The sequence below is a fragment of the Alosa alosa genome, chromosome 16 (assembly GCF_017589495.1).
Source record: "Alosa alosa isolate M-15738 ecotype Scorff River chromosome 16, AALO_Geno_1.1, whole genome shotgun sequence".
NCBI classification, from domain to species: Eukaryota; Metazoa; Chordata; class Actinopteri; order Clupeiformes; family Clupeidae; genus Alosa; species Alosa alosa.
In genome coordinates, this window is record NC_063204.1 from 20,432,757 (window position 1) to 20,449,982 (window position 17,226).

At 44.2% G+C, this 17,226-nt stretch overlaps 3 protein-coding genes across 6 annotated transcripts in view; 1 reads left to right on the forward strand and 2 right to left on the reverse strand.

Annotated features, from left to right (window-relative positions):
- Nucleotides 1-4,391, reverse strand: part of LOC125310000 (cilia- and flagella-associated protein 44) — a gene marked incomplete in the record, with an annotated part of 24,967 nt that extends 20,576 nt beyond the window's left edge. The window contains 10 exon segments of the mRNA XM_048267154.1: nt 1-63; nt 301-348; nt 500-655; nt 1,247-1,411; nt 1,666-1,780; nt 2,013-2,229; nt 2,493-2,595; nt 2,864-3,026; nt 3,899-4,052; nt 4,346-4,391. The exon segment at nt 1-63 is cut by the window's left edge and continues 37 nt beyond it. Coding sequence (XP_048123111.1) covers nt 1-63; nt 301-348; nt 500-655; nt 1,247-1,411; nt 1,666-1,780; nt 2,013-2,229; nt 2,493-2,595; nt 2,864-3,026; nt 3,899-4,052; nt 4,346-4,385 — 1,224 coding nt within the window.
- A 72-nt stretch (nt 4,392-4,463) lies between these two features.
- On the forward strand, nt 4,464-9,887 carry LOC125309786. Of its 4 annotated transcripts, none has more exons than XM_048266895.1 (8): nt 4,464-4,585; nt 5,011-5,086; nt 5,223-5,540; nt 5,709-5,729; nt 5,839-6,090; nt 6,423-6,542; nt 7,618-7,851; nt 8,257-9,887. In XM_048266895.1, exons 2-8 carry the CDS (start codon nt 5,056-5,058, stop codon nt 9,567-9,569), a joined length of 2,289 nt encoding a protein of 762 aa, XP_048122852.1. In that variant the 5' UTR covers nt 4,464-4,585; nt 5,011-5,055; the 3' UTR covers nt 9,570-9,887. The 4 variants fall into 4 exon arrangements, with proteins under 4 accessions (XP_048122852.1, XP_048122855.1, XP_048122853.1 ...); XM_048266898.1 differs by having other exon boundaries at nt 5,253-5,540; XM_048266896.1 differs by having other exon boundaries at nt 4,472-4,579.
- A 104-nt stretch (nt 9,888-9,991) lies between these two features.
- spice1 (spindle and centriole associated protein 1) lies at nt 9,992-17,176 on the reverse strand. The gene is made up of 18 exons (XM_048266899.1): nt 16,786-17,176; nt 16,307-16,416; nt 16,164-16,211; nt 15,888-16,034; nt 15,603-15,705; nt 15,367-15,485; nt 15,186-15,262; nt 14,981-15,090; nt 14,720-14,839; nt 14,289-14,554; nt 13,988-14,119; nt 13,207-13,330; nt 12,811-12,924; nt 11,850-12,202; nt 10,799-10,997; nt 10,420-10,501; nt 10,289-10,349; nt 9,992-10,130 (listed from the first exon to the last, which is right to left on the reverse strand). The coding sequence occupies exons 2-18, from the start codon at nt 16,403-16,405 to the stop codon at nt 10,077-10,079; spliced, it is 2,208 nt and encodes a 735-aa protein (XP_048122856.1). The 5' UTR covers nt 16,406-16,416; nt 16,786-17,176; the 3' UTR covers nt 9,992-10,076.
- Nucleotides 17,177-17,226: the final 50 nt, after the last annotated feature.

A 17,226-nucleotide genomic window follows, 5' to 3' on the forward strand; every position in this document is an offset into this window, starting at 1 on the left:
AGACACATCCATGGCCGTGATCAAACCGGCGTGAAAGGAGAAGAGACACTCTGGGTCATGGGTCTATAAAACATCACACAGCACAACGCATACAGCCATGACGTGGACACACACAACATAGCACAAATCAACACAATTCAACACAACTCAACACAGCCATGAGGACACACACAGTAACACAATACAACACAATGCAAAGACGCATCATTCAAAACATCACTGACAGCTGCACAAAACACTCCATAAACTAGATCTACATCAACTAGCATGAAACACTTCATCTACCAGCATCATACTTACCATATTGGAGAAGGACAGATCAAGCTTCCAAATGGCACCATCTGAATCCTAAGAAGACACATCAAAGACATTTTACCACATACTGCCTCCAAAGACTTTCAAGTTCAGCACATAAACAATAGCCAATGTAAAAGGCAGTGAACTGCTATTGGTCAGAGGACACTGTAAGACACACGGCCAGCTCCTGTGAAGTTCGGACCTGGGCAAACCAGATGGGGGTGTCTGGACAGGTGCTCTTCACCATGGACACCAGGCTGACGTTGCGTCCAATCACCATCTCGTTCATGGGATCCAGTTCCACCTGGCCGCTGTCGTCCGTGCAGTCCGCCTGGTCGATGCTCTCAAAGTCCCAACTCTGTGGATAGAGTATGGACACACAAAATCAGCCAGACACAAGTATATGTACCCATATTTGTTGACTGAGGATTTGTCATGATTTTCAAGAATCAGAATGTAGGTTTTTAAGGCTCTGTATTGAAACTGATTCGGTGTAGTGTGGCTGTACAGGTACTACAGAAGGCCGAAAAGCACTAGATACCTTTGTATTATATGGACTCTTTATTTAAGTAAAGTTTTACGTTTTTGCCTTTATTTAGACCAGTGGTTCTCAAACTTTTCCTGTCATTAGGTGGGGAAATTTCAAGTAAAGCCCCACCTAACCCCATCAACCAGGCAAAATGGTTGCATTTTGGTTCCACGTTACATTTCCTGTCTCGGTCTGCTGGATCAGATGTTATTTTAATTCATATGTCGGTCTGTTTAGGACTCCTATGTTTGTGTGTGCCTACCGGTATTTTGTTTTGAATCTATGATCTTCCTCGTCAAAAAAGAAAGGCATTATTAAAGATAGGCACAAAAAGTGCAGTTATGGGTAGGTAATTTCACTGTAATACTTGTGATTCCTCCCCAACTAAAACATGCTGCATCGGCTTTCAATAGGTCTCACCCTGACAGCTCCGTCGATGCCGATGGTCAGGAGCTCGCCCTCATCCAGGGAGAAGTGCTGGATAGTGCCGATGTGGCACGTCCTGCCGCCCTTCCGGCAAATCTCCACCTTTATCAGCCCGCCATCCCACAGCAGCATGTTGCCCCATTCGGAACCTGACAGGACCTGTGGTAGGGGAGGATAAAGCTTTATGTAAGCACTGCAAGAGTAAGTGTGTGTGTGAGTGAGTGTGTGTGTGTGTGTGTGTGTGTGAGTGTGTGTGTGTGTGTGTGTGTGTGTGTGTGTGTGTGTGTATGTGTGTGTGTGTGTGTGTGTGTGTGTGTGTGTGTGTGTCTGTGTGTGTGTGTGTGTGTGTGTGTGTGTGTGTGTGTGTGTGTGCACGCGCGCGTTAGTGTCAGTGAACAGACAGCATGGCCAACCTTGCCGTCTGGCAGCTCCACATAACCCTCAATATCAGTGAGGGCAGTTCTCCCATATCTCCCCAGCTCGCCTTGCAGTTTCAGGCCTGTGAAGGTGTTGGCCATCTTCCAGAACCTATCAGATCACATCAGCAAACCATGTCTATTCATATGAGCATGACTATCATGACAAAGTAACACATTATCACTCTCTGGTCACTGTGTTTTATATAACTTCTATATAACATATAACTTCTGTGGCACTAGCTGTGCCTCATTTTTCTGTACAGAGAGGCACAACATTCACAGTTTGACAATACAAACAGTATCAACAGCATTGCCAGTAGCAGAAATTGATAGCCACAGACTTGATGTGTCCCGATCCGGACGTGGTGAGCTGGCCGGGGTTATCGGTGGAGAAGGTGACCCGGTAGACGTCCTGCGAGAAGGCTTTGCATCTCAAGATCACCTGCTCCTGCCTCCAGTTCCACAGCGTGAGCATGTAGTCGGTTGCACTACCCACGCTAGCCAGCAGGGCGCCATCGCGGTTGAAGTCCACACAGCTGTAGGCCTGCTCTGTGCCCCCTGCAGAGCAGACGGATTACAGACTCAGTGTCACACCAGGCGTCAGATTGCACTTGCACCATTGTCAGAATTTCAGATGCAAGCACACACACACACAAATTGATGGATATCCAGAATGGAAAACCCCTGGACACATGTGATATGAATCATCAAGCGGTTTGTGAGATTTTAGTGTATGATGAACTTGTGTAAATTACAGTATTTGGGATAGTAGTGAGTCATGTTCACACGTCTACTGAGCACACAGCTGTGGGTTGGCCTACCTCTGAGGATGCGGTAGGGCCTCAGTGAAGGATACTCATAAATAATGATATCCGGCTCATGGGCCTTCTCTGCTACGGCTACATATCCCTTACTGGGATGACACTGCAGGGAGACAAAACAGACTCTTAATTTGAAGCATATATGCAAGAGAATTCTTTGGTCCTAACCTGCACATTAGTTTGATACAAGCATGTGCACATTGGTCTGACCAACATGTGTATGAAATAAGTAGAATACAGATGTATTACAAGTTTACATATTGATTATTACAAAAGTAGTTTTTACACACGCGAGTGTGTGTGTGTGTGTGTGTGAGTGTGAGTGTGTAAGAGCAGGTGTGTGTGTGAAACAGGTGTGGTCCTCTTGTTACCATGATAGCGCCAATGCCTCCCCCTCCACATGAGCGCAGGTAGCGCTGCTGTTTGGTCCTCATGTCCAGGAGGACAAGCAGGTTCCCTGCCACAAAGGTCAGCGTGTGCTCATCCAGCACCTGCAGATTAGCTCTGCGCTCACAGTCATAACCAAACGAGTGACTATTCCACGGTCAAGGAGGAACTCTATACAGGGTAAGAGTCAGGTTAAAGCTGTGCAACCTATGCAGTGGCCTTTAGGGATTGTTATATCATCTCACTGACAAAACTGACTGGCCCAATCCCAAAGTCTGGACTCACACTCACAGACTTTGCTGCGCGTTCTCGTGAAATTCGTAAGGGCTTAGGGCTGTCCCAATATCGCATTTCAAAGGGCATGAGGGTTTGAGTACATACTTACCGAGCCCTTTGCATGAGTCTGCATTGCAGACTTCACCAAAGGGAATTACCCACAGTTGAACGCGTTGTGACTTTTACTGCGGAGACCATAGGGAAATCCGGAAATTACAAAGGTAAACAACAGCACGACACACGTGCATGATGCAAGTGTCAGCAACATCTTTGTTATTAAATGTCGCCAAGATAACATGTGATCTCGTGAAGTGCTGTCTCAATCCCATTTATACCTATCTGAGCCCATGTGCCCTCACATACTCACTCACTTAGCACCTGAGATCAATTAAATCTGTGAGTCTTTAGTCCTCAGGGCTCACTTTGGGATTCAGCCACTGAGAGTTAAACTTTTCCACAGTATTGTAGATGGGAGGGTATTTAGAGAAGCCCATTGATGACAACAACACTTTCAACCTCCAGTCTCCAGCTAATTAGTTGTGCTTAACATGAGAGCATTGAAGCACAGGAATAGAGTAAAGGGAATTCAGGAACTTAAAGGAATTTACAGCTGCAACACTTTATAAAGCAAAGATACTGTACACTCAACCAAGAAATAACAGGAAAAACATCAACATGCCTATTTTAGCATCAAATATGTGATGTCATGACCGTTGCCAAAGATGCAAGCAATTGAAGGATACGACAGGTGCAGCAAGTTCTCTGGGATGTCAGAGTCTGCGGTGGTGACAGGTCTCGAGTAGAGCTTCTCATAGTCATAGTACATGTCCACAGGAATCTCAACCACCTCTGGCTTCTCATCCTGCTCTTCTCCTTCAGACCCTGCAGTCTGAACCTCTTTAAAGGAAAGACATATAAGATACATCTTGTCAGTGCTGACGAAATATTAATAATAAACAATTTTCGTTTGGTAACGTTAGCTGTTACGTTATGCTAACGTTAGCTATCTTTTACATTTTGTATCTGTCACAGTCACACACACCTGTTATCATGTTTTAAATTATGCTAAATGTTTCGGAGAGTTGTAAAACATATACTGTATATGTGGCAACAAAGGATTCTGTAACATACTAGGTATTTGAAACATTTCACAAACTTTGAGACTGCAAATAGGTTTATTTACACACTACCTTGTACGCTAGGTTTGTCTGCTTTCTCTGAAGTGTCCATCTTCGTTTGACTATTGTTGCTGGGCAACGCAGGACAAGGCTTTTTATCGAGCGGTGCATGCTGGATTTTGTAGTTGAAAGGCGACACGGTAAATTTGGTGGAATGTACACGGAGCGAGGACGAGGTTGAACAAGTTTCACTATTACTAAGAAGAGAGGTCGCTGTGATGAAGGCTCATGTCCCTATAATGGAAGGTAGAGGTAGGCTTATCGTTACATTTCACTTGTTTGTACAATGTATAAAATGTGTATAATGGCAAGATTACTTTCCTGTTCTGAAGGGGAACGAACTGATTGTCGTCAACAAGGAAGCGAGCCAAGACAACATTTTGTAGACCTAGCTACTACTACTATTGAATGGTTCTTTAAGTAAACATGCAGCAATGATAACATTTATGGCCGTTGTTGATGGTTGTGGTGTTGAAGGCTTCTTTAGGAGCATACGTACACTTACATTCACATAGTTCATTCAGTAGTTCTCCCAGTTTTCTCCCACGATTACACAGCCCAGCCCAGCCCAGCCCAGCCCAACCCATGTCTTCTACACCACCTGTAGTAGCAGCAAGCCGTAATAGCTAAGTTGATCGTGTGAAAGTTGTACTGAGACATATGACACTTCTCTCTAGTCGTTTCCAAGGAATGGAGGTGACGGCTGCGAGGACACTCCGACGATGAATTCCTCTGGGAGGAATACTAGTTCAGGTGGGTAAAATCATGGATCTGATGCATGCATGCTCATCTAATCCTTTACCTTCTGATTATTTTCTAGATGAAGATTAGGATATAACAATGTATCCAACCAGTGTTTCAATATAGAGCTTTGCATATTGCTCCATAGAGTTTTTAATCCTGTATACTGAGGGTCCAGGAATGAAGCAGGATGTCAAGGCCCATCTCCTGGCCTCCCAGGAGCTGCTGGTCGAGTCCCTGTACAACCTCGCCCCTTTGCTGGACTGTGCCCTGGCCCGCGGGCTGCTGTCCCAGGACAACTACTACGAGGTGAAGGCGGAGAAGACACCCCCTAACAGGGCTCGGAAGCTGCTGGAGGTGGTACAGGCCCAGATGGATGAACGGGAGGCCTCCTGCTTCCTGGAGTGCCTGAAACGATGTGAACATCACTACCCTCGCCTTCGGTCATGGCTATCTCATAATACAGGTGTGCTATATATTATATTATGCACATTGCACAATAGTCCAAAAGAGCAATTGTGTACACTCTTTGGTTTTTTAAAATATATTGCCTTGTAGTCTGTATAAATGTTATTCATGCAAATAGACAAGACACAACGCAAAAACAATTCATTCTCCTGTATTATCCACCCAGATATCCAACGTGGACCAACAGGTATGTCTCTAGAAATACCTTGAAATAATTCATTGTGGTATACTGTAACTTTATTCCATTCTAATTGAAAGTCTAAGTGTTAAAAATGTTGTCTGTGGTTTGCTCCCAGAATGCCAACTTCAGAGCCAGTTTAGTGTTCTGTGTGCCCGCCTGGGTCACTCCACCCTGCCTGTGTCTCTGGCGCTGTTCTCCACTGGCATCATCACCCAGTTTGAGCTTGACCAGGTCCAGTCAGCAACCATCCTCTACCAGCAAGCTCAGAAGCTGCTGACCATCTGTCTGTCCAAGGGAGAGAGCGCATGCAGGGCCTTCTACAGTGCTCTGAACAACGAAGATGAGAACCTGGCAGAGGAGATCAGGAGTATGTACGACTTTATATTCACTATGTTATGGAATTCAAATATTTTAGTTTGACCTACAATCTCCTTGAAGTTGATACCTTTAAATCTCCTTAATTGGATGTACACATGCATTCAGGGAGGGTTTTAGGGTTGACTGAACTGGTAAAATATTGTAATGACAAATTAAAAAGCTCCATTTCAACAAGGGTTCCTTCAAAACACACTTTGGGGGAAAGAAGATCATAAAAAATTGCATTGGCAAGTAACTAACTAGCTGCATGTAATGTAGAGACCACCACATTAATCCTAGAGATTTTCCTGGTATGACATTATTGTAATGCTGTCATTTCAGCTGGTGGTTTGCCTGAAGCTCTTCCTGTTTTGTCGGTGGAAAATGAATCTGACGTCAACAGTTTCCCAATAGCTGTTGAGGAGACCAGTGCTGCTTCTGCAGAGGCTGACTCGCAGTCAGGTAATGAACATGTCATAATCCACATATAATGCTACACTTTCCTTAATAAAATCTACCATTATAGTAAACATACTGTTTACATATTAGAATATTATATCATCTCAACATATTATGTTTATGGTATTTAGCTGATGCTTTTGTCAGCATTCAGTAATGCTAGTGACTTTGGAATTCTGGAGTCTGGTATCAGATGAAATTAAAACTGCACCCTTTGGCAAGAAACACTTTAGGTGGGTTTGGCGCACATAGAATAATGACTATACTGAAAAGAAGCCCATGCCTAATAAGAATTATGGTGGAGGGGCTGTGATATTGTGGGGCTGTTTTTATTCTCAAGGGTCTTGGGAACCTTATTAAGGTGAATGGTACATAAACCCCAAGAAAAACCTGAACATTTTCTGGAAATCTGTCAATCTCTGCCAAGAGCCAAGACACTAAAAGTGGGTCATGAATGGATCATTCATCAGGTCACTGAACCAAAGCAAACATCCAAATCAAAATAAAAATGGTTTACTGGACAGAAAATCAAGCTTCTGCCATTGCCATCTCAAATGACTCCCCTGATGTAAACTCCATAGAAAAACAGTGCAAAGAGCAGAATGTGCAAGTGTGGACCTAGGAATCTGGACGATCTGGGGTGATTTTGTAAAGGTGAATGGTCTTAATTCCCTTGCTTTGTATTCTCTGACTTTATGGGGTGTCATAGGAGAATATTATTACAAGCCAAGGGGTGCCAATAATTGTGGGCGACCTGATATTGTTAAAAATATTAATTATTTCCTTTTTTTCTCAGAATAAATTTGTTTCCCTTCAAAGTTGGATTTTTCCTCATTATTTTCATTATGAGACTACAATTATACATTGAAATGTAATAAATGTATGCCTGTTTAGTCAACTTTAGCAGAGGTTCCATAATTATGGAGGGTACTGTATGTTGTGGCATTCATAGATATATTTATATACTGCTTATGTGGTATACTGGAATAGTAAATCTACCGGTGTACTACTGCATGTCTGGTATCAATTGGTATACTCCTTTAACTATCTAAATTAACTAATTTTTCACATACTGTAGGTATACTACAGGAAGTGCTGGGCCTGCTGGGTATTGTGAGTGGAGAGGCCAGGCTGAATATCTGTGAGCTGGGGGTCATGCTGGGTCTGCCCCGCTGGTCAGTCAGGGAGGCCCTGTTGGAAGAGGTGGGGGTCGAGGATGGAGTTCAGCTTGAGGTGATGGTGGATCTTTTCCTCCAGAAGACCCAAGATGCACCACTTTTGCTCAGCAGAGTTCAGCAGTGTAACATTCAGAGTAGGTACTCCTCTTTAATGTCAATTAAATGTACTTCAATCATTTACATTTACTTTATTTACCACACCCTTTAATCCAAAGTGACATACTCACACTACAAATATACGTCACCCACAATTATTGGCACCCCTAGAAAATCATATATACAAAATGTATGAGAGACATTTTCCTATTTATATGTATGTGATGACTGGTTTGTGCCTTGTTTTACTAGCTGATTTGTAGGAACCAATGACTGTCTATAGACAGTGTAGGAAGCAACAACTTAAACAATAACGTATAACATATCTGCTGGGTCACCTGCTGGCCTGACAGGTCTTGAATCCATTCCCTGCATTCCTTGGATTAAGGGTGCTGTGAATGACTGTTGCAATGTAATCACAAATTCTCCCTAATCCTACTTAGGAGCACAGCTGTCTGAGAGAGGTAGCCTATTGCTCAAGCTTCTTCAGGAAGCTGAGTCACTTCTCCATCGCAGGGACTTCCTGCACGGTGGGGGCCAAGCCTGCACTGGGGACCTCAGAGACATGGTGGAGGCCATCTTCATCTTCCTGCTGAGGGAATGCATGGCGCAGGTCCTGGAGGAACCCATCTCTGAGCCAGGCAGGAGCGCGCTGGAGTGTGTTGCCGAGTTACGGGCTGGAGACATGGTAGATGTTTCCTTGCTCCAAGAGTTGGAGGAATGCCTGAGAGATGGAGGAGCAGAGGCCATGGGACAGAGTGCACGAGTGCTGGCCCAGATCCTACGAGACCTCCACCCTCAACAGCACTGCCTCCACCTGTCTCCTCCACAAGATGGGACGTACTCATGCCGCCCACGGAAAATCCACAGGATCACGCGCTTCTGTGGTCTGCTCACTCGAGTCATTCGCAAAGTGGGTAGAAGTAGTGGGTTTTCACTCTCTGCTGCCGCGATAGACCAAGATGAACATTTGCTAACCAGACAGCACAGAGAGGTCTGTGTGCGAGTAGCAAGGCTGCTGGAGAGAGTGCGGCCAGATGGTGGTGCCACTGCCCATCAGGGTGACTCTGACGCTGCCATCACACAGCATCTCAAATTCACCTTGTCCCAGGAGGGATTCAGAGCTGAGGTCTTTGATGCTGGGATGAGGCACCGTTTGCTGGGGATGCTGGAGTTCAGCCCTGCACGGATGGGACTGGGGTCTCTAATGCAGCTTCATCTGGAGACCCTCGCTGGGCTTGAGCGCTACCTGCAGCAAGGGGAGCACCACAGCTTCCAGTTTGCTATAGAATCCGTGCGAACGCTCGGAGGGGCACAGCTGTGTTCCGTAGAGCATGTGCGAGGTCCGGTTGCCATCGACAACGGCTTAGAGGAGGTGTACTGTTTTATGACATCAGAGCCGACCTCATTCCTGGTGAGAGTTTGTTGCCGTGGCTATGAAAGGGAGTGTCGGTTTGAGGTGTGCAACCCACAGTGTGTACGTCTTTCTCAGCTGGACTGGGCCACTTTACAGGACACACACAGGGTCACAGAGGGGATAGTTCTAGCTGAGGAGGGAGGCTGTGTATGGGTGAGAGAGGGGGACATGGGCTGGATGGAGAAACTACAGGTTGAAATGCAAAGAAATCGTTTGCAACTGAATGACCAAGGGTGCTGCTTTAAGGTCACCAGTCAGGAGTCAGAATGCAAGATCAAGTTCATTTATAAAAATGGACGAATATCAGCATGTGCTGTTACAAACTGTGATATCCTGTAATTTTCCACTTTACTTTTCAAGGGGGAACAACCATAACAGTACTTTTGCACATGTAGAGGGGAGCAGGACTCGGTTTCTGCAAGTGAAAGTTGAAGAAAAGTGCTGAATCTATGTTTATGGGAGTATGACTCTGCATTTCCTGTGTGTGGACACACATACCACAAAACAGGAAGGCGGATTTCACTGCTACAGACTTCACTATTGTACCACTTTCTTCTCTGAAGTAAAACCTATTCATGTATACAATAATACACACATAAATAATCACACAAGACAAGTACATAAATGTTGATTTTTTTTTTATATTTAATAACTTAATTGACACACACAAACAAATACATTTAATGTAAAAAAACACATCACTGCATTGCAATAAAAACTGTGAAAACAAATGCTCAGACACCCTTCATAATAGAAAGATAAAAAGCCAGAGATTGTACACAGCACTACAAGTATGTAATGTATGTGAAATACATTATTGTAACTAGTATGTGGCAATCTGCCCTGTTACTGTACGTGAGCAGACAGTGCAAACCAGCCATCTCCCCTTCGCCTTTCCACCTGCATGAGTATCACAAAATCATGGTACAGACTTTGAATTAGTCATTTACTCTCAAACAGAAAGAGTAATATCATTTTCCCATGGCTGAAAACATTCGAAACTTTTGAAATGTTTGCTATGTTTATTGTCAATAATGTGAAGTGAGCCAAATCATTACCTGAGGTCTCTGTCTTTGGTTTTCTACTCCGTTAAGATTTTGAGGTGAGATTCCAGCAGATCTGAAAAGGACGTATTTTAGCATGTTGCTGACCTGCTTATCATATAACGGTATTCAAGTTCATTCCTTACCTTCGGCTACCACCACTGGACTGAGAGCAAGAGTCCCTTTCAGGCACAGACATCGCCACCTCAGGGGTCCTTCTCGAAATACCTGCAAAGGAGAAGGAGAATATTTCAGCCATAACGCTTAAGATTTAGGAAGTATGGGAGACCTGGAAAGCCAAGCATAGAAACAGCTGCATGACACACAGTCACAATGCAGTACATCTGACATACCGGTCACTGGGCCTCTGTCAAGCCAGCATATGAGGAGACGATACACAATCATAAACAAAGCCATTGCCTTTCTGGGGCAATGCAGTGAAGAACATTTAAAACTGTTCTCCAACACCAAAAACGTGCTCCTCATCACCCAGCTACCCACCCTTGGATGCCATACTGTACAAACCTGAGGCAGGGCTTTCGGACTCGGAGCGGACTGGTATGGGGGAGACACAGGGGGACATATGCATAGAGGAGCTCTGTCTCTGCTGCTCGATGAGCTCCAGCAGTTTGCTCCGTGCTGCTGAACTCTGCCTACTTAACTCCAGGAGTCGCTCTTCCATGTTAGTCGCTGTGTGCTGCACTGACTGAACACTCTGGATCACCTGCGCACAAGACAACACACGGTAAGTTCTGGTAAACATACATACAATGGTGAATGAGTAGGTGTGCACAATAGTTTGCTTGTGACTAAAAGGCTACGTTTACACAGTAAGTTAAATGTGACCGAATTCCGATTTTTCGCTCATATGTTGCACAATTCCGATGTGCAGCATGGATGTGTACGGTAAACAGGAAAAAAGCACTTAGATTCCGATATTTTCAGATTGGTTTCAGGCCTCATTCATATGCAGAAATAAATTAGATGTGAATTGGATATCTGCCAATGTGACTGTCGTCTAAACAGGCAGATTGGATATTCCGTCATTTTCAACTTGCACATCTTTGAAAATGCCCACAGTCTTTCATCTTTTCACATTTCCATCAGACATAATGTTGCTTTCATGTGCACGACTGGCAGAACGGTGAAATTAAAATGAAAATGGAAAAGCTGCAATAAGGGCCCTCATCTTTCTTTTTTTCGTCTTAAAACAACACCAGTAGCCTATTTAGCAGACCTCTCGATACTTCGGAAACAAAAGTAAACAACTAGCCACTGAAATAGCCCTAGAATGCGAATGCTAAAGCTTGTGTGATTTCGTGCATTTGCAGTACTGCATATATGTTTGCTCTCATTTCGGTGACCAAAATCCCTCTGGTGCGCATGCGGGTTGTCTCAAGTGTTTATCAAATTAGTGAACCATGTACACTCAGATATCTGATATGGGCCACTCTGAAACGTAGATGTACAGGCAGTCCAAAAATTCGGATTTAGGCAGAAAATCAGAACTGTGCATCAAGGCCAGCCGGTGTAACCGCAGCCAAAGTGAACCCTTGCACTGTTCTGAGGTCTGTACCTGTTGCACTTGCGGCTGATGCCCTGCTGGTGGCGCTATTCTCTGAACTGACAGGCTGGCTGGTGAGGATCTCCCAGAAGTCTGTTCTCTGGAGGTGTACGACCCAGCTGGAGACACACGCCTCTGTTCCAGCTGAACCCGCAACTGGGCATTCTGTAGGGCCAGCTCGGCGATCTGGGCCTGCACTGCATCTTGGGAAGGCAGGAGGCCGAGGGAGTGGTCCATCAACGAGGTGGGGCGGGGCAGACTGGCGAAAGAGCTAGGCGAGGAGCGGTCCAGTTCCTCCCGTGAGCCTCGATGACTTCCTCCTGCAGCGGAAGCATCGTACTGCAGCACCACACCACGGGCTTCTCCTGTACACAGAGGTGATGTCAAGACTCCTGCATCCGAATCACACACCGAGTGAGCAACTAGTCAGTGCAAAAGAGCTTCTGGGTGTCAGCTAAACATAATATTTTGTTCTCTAATGATAAGATACATTGTTAGCCTAATACACTGAGGGCTCAGATGAGTAGCTCACTATGGTCTAGGACTGCTTGACTATGACAAAATTCATTATCACGATTATTTTATTCAATATTGAGGTCACAATTATTAAACACGGTTACTGAGTACATCCATTTTCACAACTTAATTCTTTCACAAAAATATATATTTTTTTTTAATATAATCCTACAGAAAAAAAAGACTTCCAAAATACAATGCACATGACAAAAGGAAAGCATTGTTATGAAACTGAACATAGCAAAATAATCATTATATTTCGATTATGTTGTTTTCATGTCATAAGCACAATTAATCAATTAATTTGATTAATTGTACAGCCCAAGTCTGCTCCTACTCCCACTTTTATGAACTGAGTCTTAACCCTTGTATTTTGTGTGACACTGGAAATGGAGCTGCTATGCAAGAAACATTAATATGTTGACAATAAAATAATCAATCAATCAATCTCTCTCACCTCCTGTAGCTCTGCTGGAAGGGGCCAGACTGTCCCTCTGTCGGGGGGGAGAGAGCAGCACTGCGGGGGAGATGGGCTGAGGCTGAGGGGGGAGCTTCACTGGGGGCTGGGGGTCTGACAGTACAGAAGGAGACACATGACCAATCCCTCTAGGCAGCCTGACTAATGTGTGGCGTATCGTACAGAATGAATTATGAAACGATAACTGAGGGAAACAAGTCAGTATGAAAGTCCATATGTTTCTTTCTGTTAAAGTATAAACCTTTCGTGTTAGGCCTGCTTTAACTCACAGATATCAAAAGTGTTGGTGAGCTTTACTAAGGGATCGAGACCTCTTAACTATTTAGCATCACAGGGTCCAATAGATGTGCTAATATCCATTGAGTGTTTATTTACCTTGGACAGGAGTGTCCTGTGGCTCTGGATCCCCCTCTGGTTGGAGAGGGCCCAGATCTCCCAGAACCAGGACCACTGAGTCCAGACGCTCCTCCAGCTCAGTGACTCGCTGCTGCAAGCCAGCCTGTGAAAACACAAATTCATTAAAATTACAGACAAGCTAGCCGCAAACCTACAACCACATATGTAAAACACCCAATCAGTGTAAATCAGGTTGACACTGATTTTTGTTCTAGCATAATACAGTGCTTCAAGTTCCCATAATACAGTAAGGTAAAAATAACAATGCTGTTTCTTATTTTTCCATCAAAGTTTACTGCAGTAATAAAGAAGACTACCAACATCGTTGATACTGTGCGACACATTCGCTATCTTGGTACAAATATCACTCTGCCACAATGCTGTCAGAAGGTTACGCTAGGACTATGTAAATATACAACACAACTACCTCTATTTTTTTTATATATGTTCTATATTTTGATATATGTTCTATATTTCAGTCTCACACTTTAATGTCTGTATGTGGTATGTCTGTATATATATATATATATATATATTTTTTTTTTTATTGTCTATGGCTATGTCTATGTCTTAAGTATGTCTATGTCTGTATTTAAAGTATGTCTATGTCTGCATGGGAAAGTAAGAAATGAAATTTCAATTCTTTGTATGACCAGTGCATTTAAAGAAATTGACAATAAAGCCGACTTGACTTGACTTGACAAATATGACTATTAGGACCTTAGATACATAAATGTGTTTGTGGGGTATAGTCACTGACCTGCAGGTTGGCGCTCTCATCTTTCAGATTAAGTGTTTCAGCAGTCAGGGCATCAATGAGCACCCTCTGCTCCATCACCACCTCCTCCAGTCTCCTCCTCTCCTGAGCCTCCCTCTGCGCCTCCTCTTCTCTCTGCACACACAGCAAACAAATGCACATGCAAGGCATGGATGACCCTTTTTTGTCGGTTTTTGAAGAATCGGGTACCCCATTAGTGCTAAATGGGTAAGGGGATTTGTATATTTTGATACTTCAAGCTATTGGCAGTACTCCTGATCTGTGTTTTGGCCATGCTGCTCACCTGTCTGAGATGGCGAGCCAGCCGACCAATAGTAGACACCAGATCCACTGAGAAGCCTGTGAGACCGTGGTTGGGCCTGTGGAGCTCTGGAACCGACCTGGGCTCCTGGGGGTCAAGGGAGTCCAACTCTGTCTCGACCTGCCCCAGCATGCTTCGCAGCATCTCCAGGCTACTCTGGTTACCGCTTAGGGAACTGAGACTTGATCCGTCCAGTCCTGATTCAGCACAGCGCCCCCTACTTGACCTGGAGGCCCTGTTCTTCTTGCCTGTTCAAACACACACATACACACACACACACACACAATCACGTATTCTTTTTCTTCAGGTCAAGATGATTCTTGAATATACCAACATTCGGTCTTGCCCTGATTGGTGATAAACATGTAAATGCATCTCCTTGGTTTCGAGGCATTATCTGTAGGGGGGCCTACCCAAGTGTGGGCGTGTGGAGTCAGGGTTTAGCACCTGGGTCACCAGTGTGGATGACTGGCCCGACTCTGACTGCGACTGAATGGACCGTAATCGGTTAACCGCCACAGTGGCATTTAGGGCTACAAGACAAGAAAACAAATCTCATATTCAGGTAAGGATATACAGGTAAGAGAGGAAGAAACAGGAAGAAAAGACTTTTATATACAACAATATTACAGACTCAAAGTCCAGATAAAAGACACACACAACACAGATAAAACCTGCTTGTTCTTGAGATGGTTTCGGGTTACAGGGTGTCTGTGGTGGGCTTTGGTTGTCCAGTCTCTCAGCTCTCTGAGCACTCTTGGTCTTTTGTGGTGGGCCTTGATACCTACAACCAGTACATATCTAGTGCTTTAGTACTTAACCAATCATAGGCCATTAGACTGCAGATCAGTGAACTAATTAGAGGTGAAGGTTAAGTACCGCTGAGAGTCACTTGGGGAGTTGAAGCTAGAATCAGGCACTTCACCACTGTACTCTTCCTCCAGTTCATTTAAGGCCTGGAAGACATAGATGGATCAAGACTGTGTGTAAAATGTACACTGCTGGAAAAATACTGAAGTCATCAAACATGACTGTACACACCCACACACAGGGTCAATACCTGTGGGTCCATCATTGACTGGCTGAGGACTGACAGGTGGGTCGGAGGATCAGGTCTCTGCAGCACAGGCAACTCAGAGTCAGAACCACCATTTGGTGCTACAGTGACACTTGGGAACCCTGTAAACACACACACACACACACACACACACACACACACACACACACACACACTCTATTACTGAGCAATTTTTACACAAAATTTGCCGTGCAAGCCCACATAACAAGGTACAGTACCTGCTTGCCTACGTGGAGCATCGCCAAATAGGTCCTTGACCACAGCCATAGCTCTGTCTGACCTGGCCAGAACATCCTGCAATGTGTATTGGTCAGAGAACACCTAGACAGAGGGATGGCATTGTCTATCAGGTAACCATAAACCACTCACCACTGACATAAAGACATAAATGAAGCTGTCAAAAAAAAAAAAACTGTCCAACTATTTGTAGCTTAACCAGCACTGAATTATATTAAATGTCTCTACTAAAGCCTGTCTTGACGAGCGTGCATTGTGTTGGCCACCTCTCTAAGGAGGTTGAGTCGATACTTGTCCAGTCCTGGTGGAGTAGGCGGCTGGTTTTTCCCTCTCCTACGTCTCAGGGCCCTCTCTCTCAGCTCCCACTGTGCAGCCAGTCGGTTTTGGGACTTGTGCATCTCATGGCGTTGAGACTGGCAAGAAAAGAAAACATTCAAGAAATGTCCACACGTGGAGATATACAGATATGCTATGTACCTGTCTCACTGGAAAGTCTAACACACACTTATCAATACACTGCAAGTAACACAATATGGCCTTACCAGTTCTTCTGGTGTAGCTTTATGTACAGTTAGATCGTTGACTGTGCTCTGGAAGGGGAACATATTAAGATATAAAAACTAAAACACAGTTAAACAATAGCATCAAACAGCTATGTCATACCCTGAAGTACAACGTTACATACCACCCATTCTTTCTTAGGAGCTGCTGCCTTCTTGGGGCGAGTTGGACCATGACGTCTTTCTTGACCATACTGAAGACGATTCACTCTCGCGAAAGACATCTGCCTAGATGCTGTGTAGCAAGTGAATCGAAGCAAAAGATGACATTACGTTAACGTTTGACAAATTCAAAGTTACCAAACGTGAAAATCTGAGATGACAGAAAACGTGCTTATAACTCTGCTAACAACTTAGCAATAGTGCTACTTCTAACGTCAATTTGTAACGTTACTCGAGTTGTTTCAGTAATAGTGCTACGTTAACTTTAGCTAGGTAACGTTATCATGATGTTTGCACCAAACCTAACCACACACCGCAAGACATTGAATTAAGCACTCGATAATGAACACAGCTAGACACTTTCTAGCTGCAAACCTGTTGAAAAAAACTTGCTGTTAGTTAGCTAATGATAGCTAGCGGCATAGCTCTGACATTAGCTCACCTTTGTTTTCAAGAGTTAGACAATACGCTGAGTAACAATAAGTAGTACATTAAATTACAGAACCTAATAGACTTGGTATGAGAAGGTCTTGCACGTTAGCATCTGACAAAGAATGTGGATACAATCTCATGTGACGTGGAAAATCCGTTGTGAAGACACACAGCAAGCCACTGGCGCTTGAATGTGCTAATGCGCGCCTGACTGGTTCAAACCGAGATACAGCAATTTCTTCGTTACCAAGGCAAAAGACGCTGAAGCGACGAATGATGGGAAACGTGGTTTGAAAAGTCTGTTTTAAACAGTAAAGTTGTACCAGAGAGGGTTAAAGCGGAGCTAGTAATCAAGGATCTTTGGTTGTACTTCCAGAAAGTTAGTCTGGCTCTGATGTATGTGATGATAGTCTGACTGATGCAGTAGTAATTCCAAAGGTCCTATCTAAGG

What these genes read in the sequence shown, in the direction of transcription:
- LOC125309786 (XM_048266895.1), top strand. Translation starts at nt 5,056, where the DNA reads ATGAATTCCTCTGGGAGGAATACTAGTTCAG. An exon ending in ATGGCTATCTCATAATACAG is followed by an intron (nt 5,541 to 5,708) that starts GTGTGCTATATA and finishes TTATCCACCCAG; the next exon opens with ATATCCAACGTGGACCAACA. An exon ending in CCTGGCAGAGGAGATCAGGA is followed by an intron (nt 6,091 to 6,422) that starts GTATGTACGACT and finishes CTGTCATTTCAG; the next exon opens with CTGGTGGTTTGCCTGAAGCT.
- spice1 (XM_048266899.1), bottom strand. Translation starts at nt 16,405, where the DNA reads ATGTCTTTCGCGAGAGTGAATCGTCTTCAGTATGGTCAAGAAAGACGT. An exon ending in TCCCCAAGTGACTCTCAGCG is followed by an intron (nt 15,091 to 15,185) that starts GTACTTAACCTT and finishes TACTGGTTGTAG; the next exon opens with GTATCAAGGCCCACCACAAA. An exon ending in TTCCAGCAGAGCTACAGGAG is followed by an intron (nt 12,203 to 12,810) that starts GTGAGAGAGATT and finishes CTCTGTGTACAG; the next exon opens with GAGAAGCCCGTGGTGTGGTG.